This window comes from Liolophura sinensis, chromosome 6 (assembly GCF_032854445.1).
Source record: "Liolophura sinensis isolate JHLJ2023 chromosome 6, CUHK_Ljap_v2, whole genome shotgun sequence".
Lineage (NCBI taxonomy): Eukaryota > Metazoa > Mollusca > Polyplacophora > Chitonida > Chitonidae > Liolophura > Liolophura sinensis.
In genome coordinates, this window is record NC_088300.1 from 5,111,829 (window position 1) to 5,134,904 (window position 23,076).

The following is a 23,076-nucleotide window of genomic DNA, read 5'->3' on the forward strand; positions in this document are numbered from 1 at the left end:
TTACTACATGTAAGGTTAAACGTCACAGCAGTGTACCAAATTCATTACAAATGCCAGCATCTTTATAAGCTACAGCTGACTTTAGTCTTCTGTAGCTGAAAGCTTTGGTCAAAGGATGATATATATTTTACTACTGGTATTTACAGATAGGTTCTATGCTGGAATCATCAGTCCCCCAAACATCTTGCCCAATATTAAGTTCACAGCTGATTTGCTGGCTACAATCCTCTAGTACCTAAACTTCTTAATGACTTATTTTCATGTCATTAGTAACCAGTCACATGTACTTGTAATTCTTTGAAAAAAAATAATAATAGTCTGTACAGGGGGCCTATCAGAACAACCTATAATGGTAAATCTTACTCATGTGGTGCTTTTTTTCTGTTTTGAGGAAGGGCCTGTTGTTTTCAAAGTCAACTAGCCCTTCTGGTCTCCTGATTTTGGGGCTTTCAGAGCCTAAGTCTACCTCAGTTAAACTTTGAGTGTGGCTTACTGGATTAATTTTCTCTGATTAATATTGATGTTTTTATCATTTAATTTTATATATATATATACTTATCCAGGGTTCATATAAACGTGTAAGCACGTCAAAGGTGATAGGCTAGACTTGCACAAGACCATGAAATGAAACAAAAATATCACTTTTCATCAAATTTTTATTTTTAACTCTTCATTCCTTCCTCAAAAGAGTTGATGTCCTATTTATGATTTTTTGAATCACTAAATTTACTCTGAATGCTTCAGAGAAAATCTAGAAACCAAGGTCTTACAGGAACCTAGGCGGCCTCTGGACTGCGACCTGTAGACTTCTTGCGCTCCGCTCGGTCTACTCCCATCGCTACTCTCGGTCGAAGAAGATTCACTCCCTAAAAATTTTTTTTGCACTCCCAGTTTAACAATTTCTTGCTAACACTATGTTTTTCTCCATTACTATTTGTAAGTCACATATGAGGGGCCTCCGTGGCTCAGTCGGTTAGCACGCTAGCGCAGCGTAATGACCCACGAGCCTCTCACCAATGCGGTCGCCGTGAGTTCAGCTCATGCTGGCTTCCTCTCCGGCCGTATGTGGGAAGGTCTGCCAGCAACCTGCAGATGGTCGTGGGTTTCCCCCGGGCTGTGCCCGGTTTCCACCCACCATAATGCTGGCCGCTGTCGTATAAGTGAAATATTCTTGAGTACGGCATAAAACACCAATCAAATAAATAAATAAATAAATAAGTCACATATGCTTGTTCTAGGTCCTCAAGCAACTTTTCGAATATTCATTGATTCATGGAGATGTACGTTCTAATGTTAATTTCTCGACATCTGACTGCCATTCTTAAAGAAAATATTTAGAACATATGTGTCAATGGAATACATTGAAAATACCAACATTTTGTGGTGGGGAATTTTCATTACATTTTGGGTATGATGATTTTTTCCACTATTATAAATCTGTTGCCTTGGTATCTGAAGTACTCCTAGATGTGATATTTATTCCCATCTGTTAATTACCTCCTCAGTGACTGCAGAGACCAAGGTTTAACAAGGCCTAAAGTCCTTATTGTGCTACCTTTTCGAGACTCTGCCCTGAAAGTTGTCAACATGTTTACTGACCTTCTGATGCCAAAGGATCAGGTGAGATGACTTACTGTGGACATTTTGTTAGTATGGTTGTAGAATTTCCTTACCTTGAATAATCTCATCCAGATGGCTGAGGTAATCCAGGATTAAGTGGTGATATGAATCAATGCTTTAAGTAAATAAACTTGTGGGTTTGGTGTTAAAGATGTCTTCATTAATATGCTGAACAGCAAAGTTTTCAAAATAAAGTCAAACCACATTTCCTCGAATCATTTATTTATTAGGGAGAATGTGTCAACTAAAAGCTGAAGGTGGCTGTTGAAATTGTTATTACAAGAGTTCTCAGTTGACTGCAGTCCTTCGAAGGGAGATAACCCCACCTCTCAATCCAACACTGGAAAATGACAGTCTTTTCAGTACTATGCGTGCTCCATCTCTGTTTGATAAGATGCGTTACAGTTAGAATACATCCCTTTTCACCCAAAACCATTGATGTGCTGTATTTGTGTAAATGGCTTTTTCTTTCAAGCAGTAGAGATGGTTACTGTAATATACATGTAATATTTTTGTGTTCAGTATATAATGAGGAATAAGGAGTGTGAGTAAGGGAAATAAGCAATCATCACCACTGGAGACTTAGAAAGTGAAATACAGACCCCATTGATGTTAAAATGTCTGATATTCAGATCCACAGTACAAATACAGCAACAAGTTCGTTATCAGAAAGAAAATATTTCACTCCATCATAATTCAGTTATGATGATTATGTCCTACAACTTACATAGATATGCCCACTGACTTTTAATATGAACCTCTTCACAGACATTTGTCAGCAACAAGAAGAGGTTTCAGTCAGAATACAGTGAGAGTGGAGAATCCAACAAGAAAGGCCTCAAACCAGGTGAGCTAAATGTAGCAGTTGTAAAGCACTGTCATTCACCTAAAGTTTGGCCTGTCAAAATGCACTTTCAGAAGCAAATAAAGGCCTTAAAATGATACTTTTCATGACAATGCTGAAGTTGTTGTGATAGGAAATAATTCAACCGTCACGAATTATATAGGTCTGTAGTGTGGATGAATCCTTTAGAATAAAGCCAAATGTGTGACCAAAAGCTAATCTTTAGGTGAAATACAGCATAACCTTTTGTAAGTCCAAGAGGTTCCAGTTTACATGACATGAACGTGTACAGTGCAGGATCTCTGCAATGGGGAACATTATTTGTTGTACATTATATTTTGCCACTCAGATTGTGTGCCTAATGTTTCATTCATTATTTTATTAATTTATTATTTGGACACTTAAGGACATGTATGCTGTCCAGTAGATCCACAAATGTCATTTAATACAGGAATAGTGTAACTTAAAAACTAAAGAGTTTTCACTATTTCAACATGTTATTTTACCATCATGTTGAATGGCTACACCATCCAAACCCCTGCAGAGGGAGATTTTCCATGATGTCCTACAACTGTACAACTGTGATATCTGCATTACCTATGTGGAGAATGACCTGAGTGTTTACCTGTCATTTTCCAGAGGACTACGAAGCCACCTTTACGGGCAACATAGATGACCACTTTAGGATAGGCCTGGGTGTTGCTAAGAAGACCCTCAAGCTTTACACAGACTTCTATAGCTCTGACATTATCCTGGCCTCTCCCCTGGGGCTGAGGACAATGATTGGGGGAGATGGGTGAGGCAAATAGCTTGCATGACTGCAGCTGCTGCAGGTTACAGTGACTCGAATGAATGAATGAATGAATGAATGAAACCTTTATTTAAAGAGGGGGGCTTTGTCAGATTTAACAATTTGCTCCTCCCAGAGGCCGTCTATAACAATACATGAAGACTAAACAAGTTCTATCAGTATATACAATTCCATTTTTTAAAACATGAAAACAGTCAGTAATACATCACTACATATATCAGTTTATATAAATTTAACAGATGAAATAATTTTTCAAATAACATGACTTAAAAAGCAGAAAGTGATGGTGCTGTTTTGATTAGACATTCTAAACTGTTTCAACATGACAGCCCACTACTGTAAAAAATGTTTTTATAACATAATTATGCTTATCAATATGAAGGTTGTTAACAGTTGATGTAAGAAACTTATTGTGTACTGCTGTGTTTTTAACAAGCAATTCATTTAGATATAGTGGTGATATAGTCATCATGCAAAGATTTAGAAATCAGACAAATCATATGATATCTGATGGGATCAGAAATTGGCATCCAGTGTAACTCTAGGAGATTTGGAACGAATGAATGATTGTGGCTTCACTAGGAGAGTTGGAGCTTTAGAAGTGTGTATTTTACAATCTAATATAATTTTAGCTGTTCTTTTTTCAAGCATACATAATCTGTCAATAAGTGACTGTGGACAATTTCCCCACTCTGAACTACAGTAATGAAAATGTGGCAAAATATGGCTATGACAAAAAGTTTTTCGTGTCTTCAGATCCAGATAAATCTTATTCTGCCTTAAAATTCCAAGAATTTTCAAAATTTGTTTGCAAATGAAATCAATATGATCTTGCCATGTAAGTATTTCATTTATAATAACACCGAGCAATTTTGTTAATGAGACTTGTTCAGTTTAAGAGTCTTCAGTTTGTATGTTTTGAGCATTGTTTTTATTTTACTCTTCTGAGACGCTGTCGAGAACTTAACATAAATTTTGTTTATCTGGATTTAAATACATTTCATTTTCATAACACCACACAGTGACAGCTTTTAGGCTTTCATTCAAAACTGTCTCAATTTCTGTAACAGTTTTTGTACTTCAGCTGATAGTTGTGTCATCAGCAAAGTTCTCAACATGTGTTACATGTACTTACAATAAGTACATGTGTTAATTTATTGTGGAAGGTCATTGATGTGCATGATAAAAAGTCGTGATTGCAATGTTGACCCTTGTGGAACACCTGTTTCTATTGTCATCTCCCCTGAAGCATTTTGTGTCCTGGAAACAAGACTTACAGAATCTCAAGGCTGTATTATGGGACTTGTACACTTGTAACATATCTAAAAGTCCATTAACATCTCTGAATTGAATTTAGGTTAAACTAAATTACATTTGTCATTTATTAGAATTCAGGTCTGAATTTTGTATCTGCCTGAAAGTACATGTCTGGTAAATTTTGAAGGGTGACAATGTGGAAAATTGCATTTTTGTAATCTTACATAAACAAATAATACTCAGGTTGCTTCAAGTAGCACAGTAAAATGGATAACAATATGAAATGTTCTAATTGGTTCTTAATACAGGGATGAAGGGATATTGAATTACTCAGGAACAAGTGTCATGTGAAATAACATAAAATGGAATTTTTGATGGAAGAAAATTTATAATTGTCCTCTGAAGAATAATGGTAAAGTGAAGTGAATTTCTGTTTCAGTGAGAAGGTGGAATGTGACTTCCTGTCTTCCATAGAACTGCTCATACTTGACCAGGCAGATGTTTTCCTCATGCAAAATTGGGACCATATACTGGTAAGTATTGTGTAACGCATCAGGCTGTCACTGGCCTTTCACTGGTCACCTGTTTTGACTCAAATCTACCTGTAGAGTTGAAGTTTCTGTCAGGCTTTAGCTGATTTCCTTCATAGGTAACAGTGGATTTGTTTTATCTCCACACTTTCCCCCAAACAGGACAAGTTTGACAGAAATGAAGTTTGGTCTCATATTGAACCCACTTTAGTTTGCCATGCCTCTGCTTTTGGAAAACATAAAAAATTGGAGACTCATTAACAATATATGTTGCGTAACTGTAAGGCAGGTAAAGAGATAAGCCTTGTTCACATGATGCGATTTGTTGTATTGACTTGTCGAATCTGACAAATGGAATGAAAGTGAGGCAAGCTCATTTCATAAGCCATGTTTACACGATGCACTTTTTTGATTGCTTCCATTTTCATTTGACTAATCAGAGTTGACGAATCGACTGGACAATCATACAGTGTGACTGCAGCTTTATACAGATAGCAAATCTTGTGGTATGCCTAGTTTGAGGTAAACATGAAATTGTGGGATGTGTATTTGACAGTTTCTGATGGAACATATGCACCTGCAGCCAAAGGAAAGCCATGGTGTGGATTTCTCTCGTGTCAGAATGTGGACTCTGAATGGATGGTGAGTAGGCATAGCAACGTTTGAAAATGTAATTCAACTCATAATTGTTTACCATGGATGCTAAGGGAGTGTAGCAAAAAATCGTGAGCATTTCAAATGTGAAGTTTCAAGGTCGCGAACAATTGATTTTCGATTTCAACGACAACTTTCATAGCGTTTCCAATTAAATTTAGCGATTGTTTTTTTGACGATTAAGTTCGCGATTGGTCATGATTAGATAAAAACACATTTCAAATGAGACTTGCGCGCTGTCCTGCCGCTTTGTGATACAATGACCTCTCTGAAAACCGCACAACTCCGATATCAGTAGGCCTACGTGCGAACTATAATCCCAAAGTATGACCGCATCACAAGTTCTACCTCCACGATCAGAATAAACGTAATAAACATCACATACCTTTCTTGACAGAGATTGAGTAAAATAGCAAAAGCTCTGTGACCATAAGAAGCCCAAGACAAAAAGCCCGAATAAAACATCCCGGCTTTGACATGCCGGTTTGTGCACCATCAATGAAAATTGACGAACTGCCCCTGGAATAAATTGTCCTGCTAAACTATCTTAAATTACTGAAAATGTTCCCACATTGAAGACCTACAGGTAGTTTAATGTAAGGCCACGTAAGTAAATGTGAAAGCTTGTTTAGGTCAGGCATGGTTGATTCCATGAGAAAAGAGGGGCGATCAGTCAAAATGAAGTATTTACTGAGCGATATTCTGAACCACCCAATGTCAGCTCAGCTCCGAGTCACCCTTCGTGAGCAGTTTTCTGATGTTACGTATTCACGTTTCAGAGAATTGCTTCATCACCTTTATTAATCTCCTTGTCTCAGGATTTTCTTCCCCTGCTACTAGCCCGTTAGCACAGTTGGTAGAGCGTCCGCTTTGGGAGCGGTAGATTCAGGGTCAATCCTGGGACGAGTCACATGTAAGCAGCACCAGATAAATAAGCGGTGGAAATCCGTCCTGCTACAAGGAGGCACATTACATTCATTCTAAGGATTCCTTCATCGTCATATGACTGAAAAATTGCTAAGTACGACATTAAACCCCAAGCACTCACTCACTCACTCACTCACCCCCTGCTAATGACCCTCTAGCAACCAGAAGTAAGAAAAGGTGTGTCAGCCTCCACCAGGCTACAGTGCAGCACCAGGCTGGGTCGGTTGCATCGGCAGTAACAAACAGTCACATTTCATATGTACATCTTCTATTTTATTGTAATGCATATGCTCTATTCTGTTTGGCAAGGTCTGTTTGGAGGCATAGATTCCTATTACAACGGACCGGGCTCTGTCGTGATTTATGTACAGTAAAACAATTACTCATGGTTATAGAGATTATCATCACACTGTGCTGATCTGCATCGTCATATCTGCTTGAGTTCTCTGCGGTTGCGTCGCCGTATCGACCGAGCCAGCAGTATATTTATCATATACCTTCTATTGACACTACTTTGGGGGGCATAAAATCCAGATATTTCTTCAGACTACTTTGCTTAGCGTATAGTGTCTGGCAGTGCACAGGCCGTCATAACGCTCACAAACTATTACGCGCACATGGATTTCGTTCTAAATATAGCATATTTCAAAATAGTTGACCGCTGCAGAAGACGCAAACATTGGGTAAAAAAAAAAAAAATATGAAAATAAACACAGAAAATAAAATAAAACAAAGACTGGAAAAACCGTGGATATATTGTTTATACAACATCAGGTAAGTATGGCTTCTGTTCGAAACACAGATGCCATCTGAATGCAAGAACTGTAACTTTTATATAAACATCATCTCAAACCTGACAAGTGGCATTTTGAAATTGATTATAGCGGCTGTAAAGTGCGTTAAAAAAAATCAGGTCAACCACCAATTTTAGAAGTGAAGGAGTGATTTAATTACATGTGGATGACTGAAAGTTCTTTAAATTTGCTGAAGTCTCTGTGAGTTCTTGAAAGAGTTTGTCAACAAAGTTAATGGGCAGCTGATCCGTGGCAGAAATTGAGGTGGAACGTGCAATTTGAGAAGGAGGCACCCTGGAAAATACCAGCAGTTGTACATGTTCTAGTGACATGGTTTACATTGTGTGTGAAATTCTGTGAAACAAACAGATCATTCTGTACTGTAGAAGATGATGGGACAGCTGTATCAATTTCTGTGGATGTACTGGGTTGGGGAGGAAGAGTTACGCTCGCAGCAGAAGGCTTTGTGACTGGTGCATTTGAAAAGATGTGGCTCATCTTTTCCTGTAAACCATGAGAAAACACAGCGTAATTATTTATACTTGCAACATTTTTGTGGCCAGTGAGTTGCATAATAGTCGTGGGAGCTACGCCAGCATAAAGGAGACGGTTACATGTTGTTTTGCGGGCACTGTGGTTTGTAAAACGGCCAGGTAAGTTCAGTCGTTTTGCCATGGTTTTCATAATTGATTTTAGGGTGTGCTCTCCCATTGGTTGGCATTTGTACCATACATTACTGCAAGCTTTTCTTTTGTAATTGATGCCGAGGTAAAATGGATTGTCGGCTGTTCACATTTTTGGTGGCCTGTGGTCCTTGTAGACTTCGTACACCTCTACCGGGCAGTCATATAGTTTGACATCGACAGCCATCTGCATTGCGGAATGTAATTTGACGCCAAAAATCACGAAACAGACGACACAAAAAAATGATGAAAATATTTGATTATAACCTTTTTGCCCATAATGTTGGCACATAGACAGTATAGAAAAAATTTTATTAGTTTTACTGGGTCTTAATTTTAGGGAGAATAAATCGCATATTCGTGTAAGTGGCAATCCCCGTTGAGGACCGCAGGGCTTTCCCAGGGAAAGGTCACTTGGTGCGAAAGTAGTTCCGCGCATGCAAAATGTTCATAGGATGGTGATACGAAAAAATATCAGGGGGCTCTGTATCAGGCGGGTAACACATCATAGGTATATGATAAATTGTAAATACACGTGATCTTTGTACATGCTTTGCTGTATATTCCGAGATCTTACAGTTGGCCATGAATATGGTGGCTGACGATGAAATGGCAAATTCCCAGTCGTAATTGTTTGTTTGCTGTTTGCCTCCAGTCATGCAGATTGTGAATCAGTAATGAGGCAAAATGTATTGGTTTAACTGAAATTCTGAAGGACTTTATGCTATATTCTTTATGATAAAATAAAATAAATATGGGTCGTGTGTTTACCTTATGGCGGACTTCCAGTACCTAACTGGACGTATCTTTAATTTTTATCTTGTTTTTACAGTATTTACTGGTATATGTTAGTAGTTGTAGCATTGATTGAATTATAAATTGAGAGTATTTGAAAAATTTTGTAAAAAAGTATATTTTTTGTTGAATATTAAAATGTATAAATAATCAGTGAGACTTTCGTCACAGCCTGCTTAATTTAGGTAAAAGAGACACCAGTGCATATGTTGATATTAGCGCGGGATTTTTCAAAAATATAAAGTATGTGGGCTAAAAGGAGTATACCATGAAGATTATGTGCATCAGTAATAAAGAAAAATATTATTCAGTTTGTGTGAGTTGAAACTGGGATTGCCATCTCATATATTCCTTGTAATAAAAATAAACGTTTCTTGGTCTTTTTCTCACCAAGGTTAGTGGAATTCTCCTGGATGAAGTGTCACGCCTTGTTGCTACATTTTACCGCAGTCATGTTATTACTCAGGGTTAGGGTTGTAGTCATCTTCTTGGAAGGTATATACCTACATGGAGTTAAATATATACAACATCAGTGACAAGTGCTCATAGAGAGGATTAACATCTGGAAATTAAGTTTTGACACGCCTGTGATCTGATGATCAGCAGGTGTCATAAGTTACTGAAATGAACTCGCTCACATAATGTACCAGTAGAAGGCACATCTAAAAGAGCAGTTTGCTGTTAAGAGCAAATAAATTGAACATTTCAGGTAATACTTTGTATTATATTAATTTTAGACACCAAGTCGTATCATTCAAAGTTCAGAGTGACTTTCTGAATTCTGAATGGATTACCTAGCTGTTCCCATCCACTGACTGCAGCTGGAATATGCAAGTGTATGTTGCTCTTGCACGACTTCCCGAGTGCAAAGCAAAATAAAATAATGATGAATCTCTGGAAAAACATTAGGTCATGGAAGATAACTCTATCAAGAAAAATTGTCTCTCTTATCTGTCTGTATAAAGATTTATACAGTCCCGAAACACGTTTGGTTTTTATGCAGAGATTATTTTATGTAGCCGTTGTTTCAGCAAGAAGATTATTTAAATGTATACTGGCAGAAGTGCTCTCATATGCCTACTTTCAATTTGACTCAGAATTTATAGTATCCTACGCATTCGTCTCTATTCGGTCTAGCAGTACCCGCACATTTTCTGAAATATAAAAGAAAAACGCGTTGTGTAATTTTCGCAAACAACTTTTATTAGTTTTTGTAACCGAATCAACGGGACACGGTCACCAATATCAGTATCCTGCCATTACTGTTAAGATTTGCTTTCGTCATGTCTCCGGGTCGACGTGTGGAACTACTTTCTTCTTTCTTTGCTCGTGACGACAGCGATCTCGCACATGGCCCGAGATCTTACAGGCTTATTCAGAATCCTGTTTACACCAATCATGGACAGATCACGAGGTGAGGAAGGCCTCTCGATCTGTTTCAAAATTGATCAAACGCGAAATTTTCAGATCGCGAACGATTGGTTTACAAACGATATTTGGCTACGCTCCCTTAAAGGGGAACAACTCTGGTGACTGTAGACTTCCGTGTAGAATAGTTTGTATGTAAAGCTCTGTCAAGTCATAAACAAATTTTGGCATACTGTGCTATTCCCTTATCATTTCTGATACTCACAAATACACAGGTGTTTTGTAATAAAGGTGTGATGCATCCAGTCTTCTCATGTTTTCATGTATTTGTATTATGATGCATTAAAACCAAGTTGTAATTTGTGTCTTATCCAGTGATTTAATACTTGCCAGTATTTTTATAATTTCTCTATTTTGTGGTGGCCAGGCTGCTAGTTGGCATGGTTGACTGTTTTTTTCTTGAGTTCTGCCTTTCTCCTCAACACTAGAATTAAGCCACAGTGTAAAGTGAAATGCTTGATAATAAACACTTACTTATTTTTCAGGGCCAAGTTTTATAGGCAGACTTTGGTATTCAGCAGTTTGGTGTGTCCTGAATTGAACTCCATTGTGAACAAAAACTGTCAAAGTATCCTTTTTAAGACTTCATGACAAATAATGACCAATAGTAGTGAAAGTATTAGAGAGAAATTTAGTGTCTTTCAGATGAGTGGATCAGTAGTTTGGTTTTATTTGCTGGTTTACATATCCATCTGCTTGCCGATATCGTTCTTGTATGATTATCTGGATGAGATGAGGCTGTTATTTATCTGGTTGAGGTGAGGTTGTTATATATCTGGATGAGATGAGGTTGTTATATATCTGGATGAGATGAGGTTGTTATTTATCTGGATGAGGTGAGGTTGTTATAAATCTGGATGAGATGAGGTTGCTATTTATTGGGATGAAATGAGGTTGTTATATATCTGGATGAGATGAGGTTGTTATATATCTGGATGAGATGAGGTTGCTATTTATGGAGATGAAATAAGGTTGTTATAAATCTGGATGAGATGAGGCTGTTATTTATCTAGATGAGGTGAGGTTGTTATATATCTGGATGAGGTGAGTTTGTTATATATCTGGATGAGGTGAGTTTGTTATATATCTGGATGAGATGAGGTTGTTATATATCTGGATGAGATTAGGTTGTTATATATCTGGATGAGATGAGGCTGTTATATATCTGGATGAGATTAGGTTGCTCTTTATTGGGATAAAATGAGGCTGTTATTTATCTGGATGAGATAAGGTCATATGTCTGGATGAGATGAGGGTATATATCTGGATGAGATGAGGTTGTTATATATCCGGAGGAGATGAATGAATGAAATCTTGGGGTTTAACGTCATATTGGATGAGATGAGGTGAATACATGGGATGAAATGTGGTTGTTAAGTATGGATGATATGAGGTTGCATTTGATTGAGAAAAGGTTGTTATATATCTAGATGAGAGATGGTTGTGTGGGATGAATGATGTTATATTGGATGAAATGTGGTTGTGTGAATGAAATGAGGTCAGTGTATATGGATGAGATGAGATTGTTGAATCTTGGTGTTGTGAAATTTTGATGAGATCTTTTGTTTTATCCGAGATGAGTTTATTTTGTCTAGATTTGTTTGTTTAGTTGATTGGTGCTTTATGCTGAACTCAAAAATACATTCACTTACATGAAGGTAGCCAACATTATTGTGGGAGAAAGTCAGACAGAACCCAGATAAAACCCACAACCATATTTTATGTAGTTGAGATGAGGTTGTCATATTTGGATAAGACAAGGTGGTATTTGGATAAGATAAGGTTGTATGTGGATGAGATAAGGTTGTATTTGGATGAGATTATGTTGTTTTGTTTAGATGAAGTTATTATATCTAAATGAGATGTTATGAGTACCTTGATCGCAGGATCTGTATGAAACTTGAAGGAAAGTGTTTTATCAACAGTATCACCATTGTCCTGATGAAACAGTATTGTTCTTAACAGTATCATCAGATTTTGGGGGGAAGGTTTGTGTTTCCAAGTCCAGCATCACAGGAACAATATGCCAGATCATTGTTCAGCTGCCTCAGGTATGATTGTGTGTTTGTTCATCGTTATAAGATGGAAGTAACTCCCAAATGTAGCTTGGTATAAACTGGCCTGATGGTCAGCTAGCCGTGCACTCTTCCCCAGAGCCCTGTTTCCTCCCATCATAATGCTGGCCGCCGTCATGTAAGTGAAATATTCTTGAGTACATAGTAAAAAACCAATCAAATAAATAAATAAATAGTCATGCATGATTTCTGAGCTTTGACAAGAATGTATTTTTCAAAATGTTCACTGCTGTAATGAGTTTTACTTAATCATTAACCAACTGTATGTGTTAAGAAACTTCAAACTGCTTGATTTTCAGGTTTTTCAGAGAATCGACTGCTCAAGGTTTACAGATTTGCCAGATGCAAGGTTTAAATTCTTTTTAAAGAAGGTAAGTATTTGAATTATATTTCAGTTTGTGAGTGAATCCAATTTTACTTATACATGTCTTTTTCATACATGAGCTTTTTATTAATACAATTTATGAAATTGCGTGAAATGAACATCCAGTATGATGAGTTTTCTCAGGTGGTTAATGGACAGTTTAAGCACCGGCTGGCTACAGTCATCAAGGGATCGCATGTTTGAATGCAGCTCTCGCTTGCCCAGCTGCGGGTTTTAAGTCAGGAGATTTGTCAGGTGCAGTACCTGGTGCCTGGTGACGGTTTACTCCAAGCTTTCCAAGTGTGTTAGCTAAATACTTAGCTGAGCTAACTGACCATGTACCAATAGTAAACACATTCAAAACACTGGGTTCTTTTTCTCCATGAATCATGATCGTGTCTTATTTTTGGGGGGGGGGTTATTTTTGTTTTATTGGAATATATGAATATTAGTTGTGTGCTTCTTGTCCCTAGGTTTTGCCTCACCATAAAGACCCAGTCATGTCCCAAACACTCGTCTTCATTCCATCCTACTTTGATTATGTTCGTGTGAGGAATTACTTTGTCAAGGAGGATGTAGATTTTGTCAGCATATGCGAGTGAGTAATGTGGTTCACTTAACTACACAATAACAGTGTGTATGAGAATACATATGGAAAATAAGAGTGGAAATTTCCATCACATCATTTAGATGTGCAAGTCATTGCAGAAAACAAGTCAATACTCACATTTTGCCATGCTGAAATTCCTATATTGGGATACAGAGCTGGATGACCATCAGAATTTATTGGTTCAGTCCCTAGTCCAAGGTGAAGCTGTGCATCAAATTTCATTCAAAGTCTTTCTGTTATACAGATAAACAATGGCAAAAACGTAAATGTAGGCTCCTTTGGCAGAGGTAATAAGTGTTTCATACACATTGTTTGAGATACATTTCTTTAGATGCCTACGTGTCTGTTTAGTGGGGTATATAATGGTTGTAGTCAAACCACAACATGTATTTATTGCCATTCAGACTGGTATGCAAATACTTCACTCAAGTGAAGAAACATATCAATCCTGACATGTGGCCTTCTAATCTGCCATTGGGAGTAGTGGCACTCACGAAGTACTTAATTGCTGGGACCATCTGTTGATAGATAGGGTAAATTCAGGAAACTAGAAAAAATGAAAAGAATAATTAACAGTTGTTTGTGGTCTTCTCTAAAAGGTACTCCAACAACAAGGTGATCTCCAAGTCCAGAAATACTTTCTTCCATGGAAAAACTCACTTCATGCTGTACACGGAAAGAATTCACTTCTACAGAAGGTAAGTTACACATTAACATCTGTTGTTCATGATAGCCCATTTCTTTGTAAGTATTCTTTTGTATTTCTCTGTTACATTTTTTATCATAGTGTTTTTTTTCTGTGTACATGTAGCTAAGGTTTCCCAGGTGAGATGGAACATCTCAGAGCAGTGGTTTACATACAGGTGCACCCTGGCTAAGCTTGACCAACAGCCACTCCGAAAAACGGCCGCCTCATGCTGTGCTTTACTTTGAATTACCCAGCAGGGATTACACCATATCATTGTCGCTACATCGAGGGTAACGCCCACATATCAGTGTCATTACATCAGTGGTAGCGGTCACATATCATTGTCATTACATCAGTGGTAGCGGTCACATATCATTGTCATTACATCAATGGTAACGGTCACGTATCAGTGTCATTACATCAATGGTAACGGCCACATATCAGTGTCATTACATCAATGGTAATGGCCACATATCAGTGTCATTACATCGACAGTAATGGCCACATATCAGTGTCATTACATCAAGGGTTAGGGTAACGGTCACATATCAGTGTCATTACACCAAAGGTAACAACCACATATCAGTGTCATTACATCAAGGGTAATGGTCACATATCAGTGTCATTACATTAAGAGTTAGGGTAACGGTCATATATCAGTGTCATTACATCAAAGGTAACAACCACATATCAGTGTCATTACATCGAGGGTAATGGCCACAGTCTCATTACATCAAGGGTAATGGTCACATGTCAGTGTCATTACATCAAGGGTTACGGTCACATATCAGTGTCATTACATCAAAGGTAACAACCACATATCAGTGTCATTACATCGAGGGTAATGGCCACAGTCTCATTACATCAAGGGTAATGGTCACATGTCAGTGTCATTACATCAAGGGTTACGATCACATATCAGTGTCATTACATCAAAGGTAACAACCACATATCAGTGTAGTTACATTGAGGGTAACGGTCACATATCACTGTCATTACATCAAGGTAACAGTCACATATCACTGTCATTACATTGAAGGTAACAGTAAATCTCAGTGTCATTACATCGAGGGTAATGGCTACATAGTCTCATTACATCAAGGGTAACGGTCACATGTCAGTGTCATTACATTGAGGGTAATGGTCACGTATCATTGTCATTACATCAAGTGTAATGACCACACATCAGTGTCATTACATGGAGGGTAACCGTCACATATCAGTGTCATTACATCGAGGTAACATCCACACATCAGTGTAGTTACATAGAGGGTAACAGTCACATATCAGTGTCATTACATTGAAGGCAACAGTAACATATCAGTGTCATTACATCGAGGTAACGGTCACATATCAGTGTCATTACATTGAAGGTAACAGTAACATATCAGTGTCATTACATCAAGGTTAACAGCCACAGGGGTAACTTTCATTTCAGTGCCATTACATTGAACGTAACAGTAACATATCAGTGTCGTTATATTGAGGGTAGCGGTCGGTATTAGATACATGAGTGCAAATGTTTTTTATTATTTATCTACAGATTCAAATTACGAGGAATAAAGCACATGATCTTTTACGCCCTGCCCCAGTATGCCCATTTCTACAGTGAGATGTGCAACATGATGAGGGACCCCAGCATGAAGGTTGAGATTGACAATCTCAGTTGTACCATTCTGTACTCTAAGTACGAGGCGCAGAAACTAGCTGCAGTCGTGGGAGCAGAGAGAGCTTCACATATGCTGAATACAGAGAAAGCTGTGCATATGTTTGTCACTGGAGACAACAGCTAACCCAGGCTCTACAGTTTAAAACAATTAAAAATGGATCCCAACCAGATGTTCAGGTTTTTTTACTTTGCTTCATACAGGCGAGGTATTGTGAGAGCGGGGAATGTTGCGGTGGTTTGGTGTCGTCGGTGTCGAGTTAGGCTTTTTTTTTTTTCAGTTCCTGTATAATGGGCTGTCATACATGGACTGAAGGTTAAGCGTCTTCTTTTTGCTCCTGTACATGTATAATGGTATCTCATTCATTGATTGAAGGTTAAGCTTTTTTGTTCAGCTCCCTAGTCTAATGTATGGTGTGTAAATTGACATACTTTAAAGCTTTTTTTTTAGCTCTTGTGTATTTTGTTATGACAAGCTCTTGTATGATAAGTTAAGCTTTTTTTGTTAGCTTCTGTATAATGGCAATCATACATGGATCTCCAACATACAGCGATAGAAAGTTATGTTTTGTTTGTTTATTTTTTCATATTTATTTTCAACGGTGTATATCTACAGACGGCCAACTGATGGAAGGTTGAATTTTTCTATTGGTTTTAGTTTTACAGGCTTCATGAATGTTTTTTAATGATTTTAATTGATAGACTTTCAATTCAAAAATTTACCAGTTATATAAACTTTTTGTTTTCTGTAGTAAACACATTCTCTAGAAATTAAGCCTCCATGCTGAGCAACAATTTCTTGTATACAGGGTTTCTGTGACTTTTTTGCTGATGAGGTTTATGGACTTTGCCAGATTTACCATTTTTGTAATCAAGAGAAGTTTCACGTAGGGCGACAATTTTTATGCACATGCCTACTTACGTGTAGGAGAACAAGAAATGTATTGGGTTCCTCTGGCGATTTTACCATTTTCCATCCAGGTTGACTTCATTCTGTTCTGTAAACACGGATTTCTACACACCTTTCTTGTAGGGCTACAGTTTCTTATGTATTTGTGGAGTGTAAGAATTAGCCTTGGTGTTTGCCAATTTATCTGGTATACACAGTATCTGTAGAAAGCTTTCCACATTTGTATTAGTACTAGGAGCCTATGACACTAGCCAATGCATGTGCCTTCCTATACTGTGACGGAATGTTTAAATCATCCTCGCTGACAGTGACTGTTTTCAGCTGAGTATTTGTTCAGCCAATCAGAGGGCTACAGTGGCCACCCATAGTACACGGATAGCCAATCATGTGAAGTGATTTGCATATCAAAGACCACTCCAGCGAATTGGTACTCAAACACCCTATAATGAAGTTTTTTCTGCTACCATAGCTCAACATTTACTAAAGATCTCTGCCTCAATTTTGTGCACGATCTCCCCACGAAGATGTCTTTACCACCACAACTCTTTACAACTTTTATCTTTATTCTGATTCCATTATCTAGTTGACAAGCTATAATATCAGGCGAGCTGGTGGGATTTTCTGAATATCTTGTTAAGTGATTCTAGGAAAAGTGTCTAGCCAAATCAACAAACTGATGTGGATAGTAGTGTATATGTGTACATAAAATCATGGTTAGACTACATGGAAGTCAAGCCTTGTACAAACTATGTATATGGCATTTGTAGACTTACAGTTGTACAGTATTAAATAATGTGAATAAACTTGTGAGGTGAGGTTAATGTAAGAAGCAGTGAAGTTATGATCTTGATGTATGAATTAATGTTGACTAAGTACCATAAGAGCCATATAATGAACAGAGTATTGGGTACCCTATGTACAGCCCACTGAGGCATAGCCATATCCATGAACAGGGTATTGGGTACATACAACCCACTGAGGCAGAGTCATATCCATGAACAGAGTACTGGGTACCCTATGTACAGCCCACTGAGGAAGAGCCATATCCATGAACAGGGTATTGGGTACCCTACATACAACCCACTGAGGAAGAGCCATATCCATGAACAGAGTATTGGGTACCCTACATACAGCCCACTGAGGAAGAGCCATATCCATGAACAGAGTACTGGGTACCCTATGTACAGCCCACTGAGGAAGAGTTATATCCATGAACATGGTATTGGGTACCTTATACATAGCCCAGAGGTAGGGCCATATCCGTGAACATGGTATTGGGTACGCTACATACAGCCCACTGAGGCAGAGCCATAACCATGAACTTGGTATTGGGTACCCTACTTACAGCCCACTGAGGCAGAGCTATATCCGTGAACAGAGTACTGGGTACCCTACATAGAGCCCACTGAGGCAGAGCCATGTTCATGAATAGAGTATTGGGTACCCTACATACAGCCCACTGAGGCAGAGCCATATCCGTGAACATGGTATTGGGTACCCTACATACAGCCCACTGAGGAAGAGCCATACCCATGAACAGGGTATAGGGTAGCCCACTGATGAGGAGCCATATCCATGAACAGGGTATTGGGTACCCTACATATAGCCCACTGAGGAAGAGCCATACCCATGAACAGGGTATAGGGTAGCCCACCGATGAGGAGCCATATCCATGAACAGGGTATTGGGTACCCTACATATAGCCCACTGAGGAAGAGCCATACTCCTGAACAGGGTACAGGGTAGCCCACTGATGAGGAGCCATATCCATGAACAGGGTATTGGGTACCCTATGTACAGCCCACTGAGGAAGAGCCATATCCATGAACAGGCTATTGGGTACCCTACATACAGCCCACAGAGGCAGAGCCATATCCGTGCACATGGTATTGGGTACCTTACATACAGCCCACTGAGGCAGAGTCATATCCATGAACATAATATTGGGTACCCTACATACAGCCCACTGAGGAAGAGCCATACCCATGAACAGGGTATAGGATAGCCCGCTGATGAGAAGCCATATCCATGAACAAGGTATTGGGTACCCTACATATAGCCCACTAAGGCAGAGACACATCCATGAACATGGTATTAGGTACCCTACATTTAGCCCACTGAGGCAGAGACACATCCATGAACATGGTATTAGGTACCCTACATTTAGCCCACTGAGGCAGAGACACATCCGTGAACAGGGTATTGGGTACCCTACATACAGCCCACTGAGGCAGAGCCATATCCGTGAACATGGTATTGGGTACCCTACATACAGCCCACTGAGGAAGAGCCATACCCATGAACAGGGTATAGGGTAGCCCACTGATGAGGAGCCATATCCATGAACAGGGTATTGGGTACCCTACATATAGCCCACTGAGGCAGAGACACATCCATGAACATGGTATTAGGTACCCTACATTTAGCCCACTGAGGCAGAGACACATCCGTGAACAGGGTATTGGGTACCCTACATACAGCCCACTGAGGCAGAGCCATATCCGTGAACATGGTATTGGGTACCCTACATACAGCCCACTGAGGAAGAGCCATACCCATGAACAGGGTATAGGGTAGCCCACTGATGAGGAGCCATATCCATGAACAGGGTATTGGGTACCCTACATATAGCCCACTGAGGAAGAGCCATACCCATGAACAGGGTATAGGGTAGCCCACCGATGAGGAGCCATATCCATGAACAGGGTATTGGGTACCCTACATATAGCCCACTGAGGAAGAGCCATACTCCTGAACAGGGTACAGGGTAGCCCACTGATGAGGAGCCATATCCATGAACAGGGTATTGGGTACCCTATGTACAGCCCACTGAGGAAGAGCCATATCCATGAACAGGCTATTGGGTACCCTACATACAGCCCACAGAGGCAGAGCCATATCCGTGCACATGGTATTGGGTACCTTACATACAGCCCACTGAGGCAGAGTCATATCCATGAACATAATATTGGGTACCCTACATACAGCCCACTGAGGAAGAGCCATACCCATGAACAGGGTATAGGATAGCCCGCTGATGAGAAGCCATATCCATGAACAAGGTATTGGGTACCCTACATATAGCCCACTAAGGCAGAGACACATCCATGAACATGGTATTGGGTACCCTACATTTAGCCCACTGAGGCAGAGACACATCCGTGAACAGGGTATTGGGTACCCTACATACAGCCCACTGAGGCAGAGCCATATTTATGAACAGAGTACTGGGTACCCCTACATACAGCCCAATGAGGCAGAGCCACTGGCCTAAGCGTGTAACTCAGTATGCGTGTTTTTATTTCATCGGGGAAAGCGCTTGTTTAAAATACGCCATTTATCAAATCTTACCATTTGATAAATATGTGTATTTCGTACGGGTCGGTACATGCTTGTTTTGTCCCAAGTAGAAACACTGAGTCACGTCTTGCACTATATTTATATGCAGCCTTATATACCTTAAGTAAGTCACTGTACTTGTATCTACCTGCATATTGTCAATACACGTACTAGTATTTATTTAGGTGTAACACTTTTTGTAATAATGATTCTCCCTTGACCGCGTCTAAACCGTGGAAGTAGAGGTTACATTTACTACACATTGACGTGTGTAATATGACGCCCATCCGATGATGGGCGATGGATGACAGTTAAACTTCGTCTTGAAATGTCGTCATGTTACTTGTCGCTCAGGAACGGAAGCAAACGACAGCAAACCTCGATCTCTAGGATAGTGACGAGCTTTGAACAAACACTGGGCTAGCCTACAAGCTGTATCTGATCAACAAAGCTTCGTCCTATTCCTTTCTTAATCTAAACATGCCAGGTTTTCCATCAGCAACTGTCAAGGAGATTACAAAAATAATCTGACGGGAAGGGTAATTTGAAAAAAATGAAATACGGACCTATCGATATTTTTGGGTTTGGTTACGGCTCAGATGTATGATAAAAGATTAGATTATTATAGCGTTACATCAAACTCGACCTGAAATCTAAGGTAATCTACATCCGGCGGTACCAGGGTTTGATATCGTTAGTGAGATCTCCCGGAGATGCACATCATATGGATTAGTCCACGTAATCATATGGAATACGCGCGAATATATAGCTGCATAGCTATTTGGCTGGAAATAAACTTCTCTTTGTAGTTTTTAGACAACTGTAATTTCTGCTGGATGTTGATGGTTGGAAACTGGCTATTAGCTTGCGCCTCCCATTTCCGGTTATGTAAAAATATCTAAACCTGACCATGTCCAACTCCAGTCCTCTTTGAAGCGTGATTTTTCATAAATAAATTTTCCTTATTTGAGATAACAATGTATGCAGTAGACCAACTCATATGCTGTAGTAACAAAAGTGTGTTTTACAGTAAAATTTGCGGGCAGTTGGGGTTACAAAGCATTTTCCTGTAAATTAACCGCTCATCTGACTGTCAAATTCTCAGATTACTGTGTAGTTACATGAGCAAGGTGATGTAAAATCAGTACAACATACCTGTCGTGTTATGTTCGAAGCCAAATTGCTGCATGGAGCCAACACCAACCGGATATACACCAAAAAGAAGTTATGGCTAAAATGAATGTAGGTATGCATGGTGTAAGTGACCTGTAAGTTTAAGTTGTATTTGTATGTTCAATCATTTTCATGAAGTATAAGGGGGTGGGGGGGTGCACATCCTTATGGGCCTTATGTGCCATTTGGCTCGTTTATAGTCTGTCCACTCTGAGAGATACCTGGATAGGTGTCCTGGTAATTATTCGTATTCTGGCAACCATTAATCGGCACATTGAATGAAATCGTCGGTATCGGTTAGGTTTCACTAATGGACTGCTACATGTATAGCAATGAGGTGCATCACTCCATAAAGATAAGTGATTCAACATTTACATGTTATTAACAAATTCAGGTTCATTTGAAAGGTGGCAGCTGATCCACTCATGATAACGCCTGCGTACTGATACCAGGCAACTGATAAGGTTTAACTGTCAAAGTGTAATATAACGTTCTCGCCTAATAACAAAATGAACCTCTAACATTTTTACATCGTGTCACACACAATAGTTAGAACCCGCGTTTTCGTCGAAGTCACTGCTTTTCATAATTCGATTTGCATCTTCCGCGCTCACAGCCACTATATGGGGCTCTAAAGTAACTGTTAACGCCATTTGTGCCTGCTATGTTCATGGTAAGTTGTATGGAAACCGTCGCCCCGTACAGACACCACTTGCCCCCCTGTAAACACAGCGCCTGTTAACCGATGTGATAGAGTTGCTGGGAAAACAGTGAGTTGGCTTGAAGCGTGCCTGGTCCAGCCTGCCAGGAAATCGGATCGGTCAGTACCAGGAGAGCTTCAAAGACTGTTTCACCATCTCCGACAGGGGATAAAAGAGGTAAAAATACAAACAGTCCTCTTGGGACCTATGTGGTTCCATCCTCGAACTGCCCTGGGGTGAAATTCTATCGGTAATAGACATTATAAGTTTCCTTCCGCGTCTCAAAGGTACTTAGGCGCATTTTGCCTTCAAGAGCCTGAAAAGTATACATAATGCCAAGGCTTAATTACATTTGCCTTTCACGGCGACGTACAATATCAAGCAAAACATCATGGGCATGCATCTATCTACAGAGAGGAACCAGCTTCTGAACATTGTATTCTTATTTTTATTTTTTTTCATTCAAACATGACAGCTAATCTCTGATACAATGTTTCTAGTGAAGAATTTCGAAAGACCTTGACAAGCCTTCAATCTGCATTCGATCAGACATTTGGAGAGCTGGATCTATCTACAGAAAAGTGGAATTTATACAAAAGATGAAATAAACAAAAGATCCATCGTGTAACCATGACTGTCGTCTGTAAGGAGATAAAGATGAATTGTTTCCGGTCGTGGCTTCCTATCAGCAGTAGGATATAGTACCCCGGTGAATTATTTAACATTCCTCAGGAATTCTCTGTGGTAATGTGGGGTCCATGTGCCATCACTTTATTGGTTGAATATTTGCCTAGTATATACCATACACCGGACTGGTCTCCTGTTATACAACTAAACCAGTCGCCATGGAAACAACGAAACAGCCCGAAATCTGAGAACTATTGGTTGTATCATTAAGGTCATGTCTATATTTTTCTGTGCCTTTCATGTGGCGACATTACTGAGTTTTCAGATCGACACAGCGTAAATGGAGATCTACCGTCAATACATGACAGCAAATGTATAGCTTACTCTGCTATCCACGTGTAATCAAAGATCTATACATGTTAGTTTGATGATTCAAATACTCCTGTTTATGTTTAAATGATGTCTGGTAATCGCTGGGCGCCATGAAGAGGTGAATAACTGTAAATTGGATTCCACTCCCATAGCTGATTATAGCATGGTATTTATTTTATTAAGTTAACGATGTTATCAAGTTGGTTAT

At 39.3% G+C, this 23,076-nt stretch overlaps 1 protein-coding gene across 1 annotated transcript in view; it reads left to right on the forward strand.

Moving 5' to 3' along the window:
- Positions 1–17,467, forward strand: part of LOC135467982 (U3 small nucleolar RNA-associated protein 25 homolog) — a 35,638-nt gene extending 18,171 nt beyond the window's left edge. Inside the window, exons 12-22 of the mRNA XM_064745956.1 lie at positions 1,506–1,620; positions 2,389–2,467; positions 3,104–3,260; positions 4,972–5,065; positions 5,619–5,704; positions 10,829–10,911; positions 12,318–12,394; positions 12,718–12,789; positions 13,256–13,380; positions 13,992–14,090; positions 15,624–17,467. Of these exons, the coding sequence (XP_064602026.1) occupies positions 1,506–1,620; positions 2,389–2,467; positions 3,104–3,260; positions 4,972–5,065; positions 5,619–5,704; positions 10,829–10,911; positions 12,318–12,394; positions 12,718–12,789; positions 13,256–13,380; positions 13,992–14,090; positions 15,624–15,873 (1,237 nt within the window). The 3' untranslated portion in view covers positions 15,874–17,467. The remainder of the gene's footprint in view (positions 1–1,505; positions 1,621–2,388; positions 2,468–3,103; positions 3,261–4,971; positions 5,066–5,618; positions 5,705–10,828; positions 10,912–12,317; positions 12,395–12,717; positions 12,790–13,255; positions 13,381–13,991; positions 14,091–15,623) is intronic.
- Positions 17,468–23,076: the final 5,609 nt, after the last annotated feature.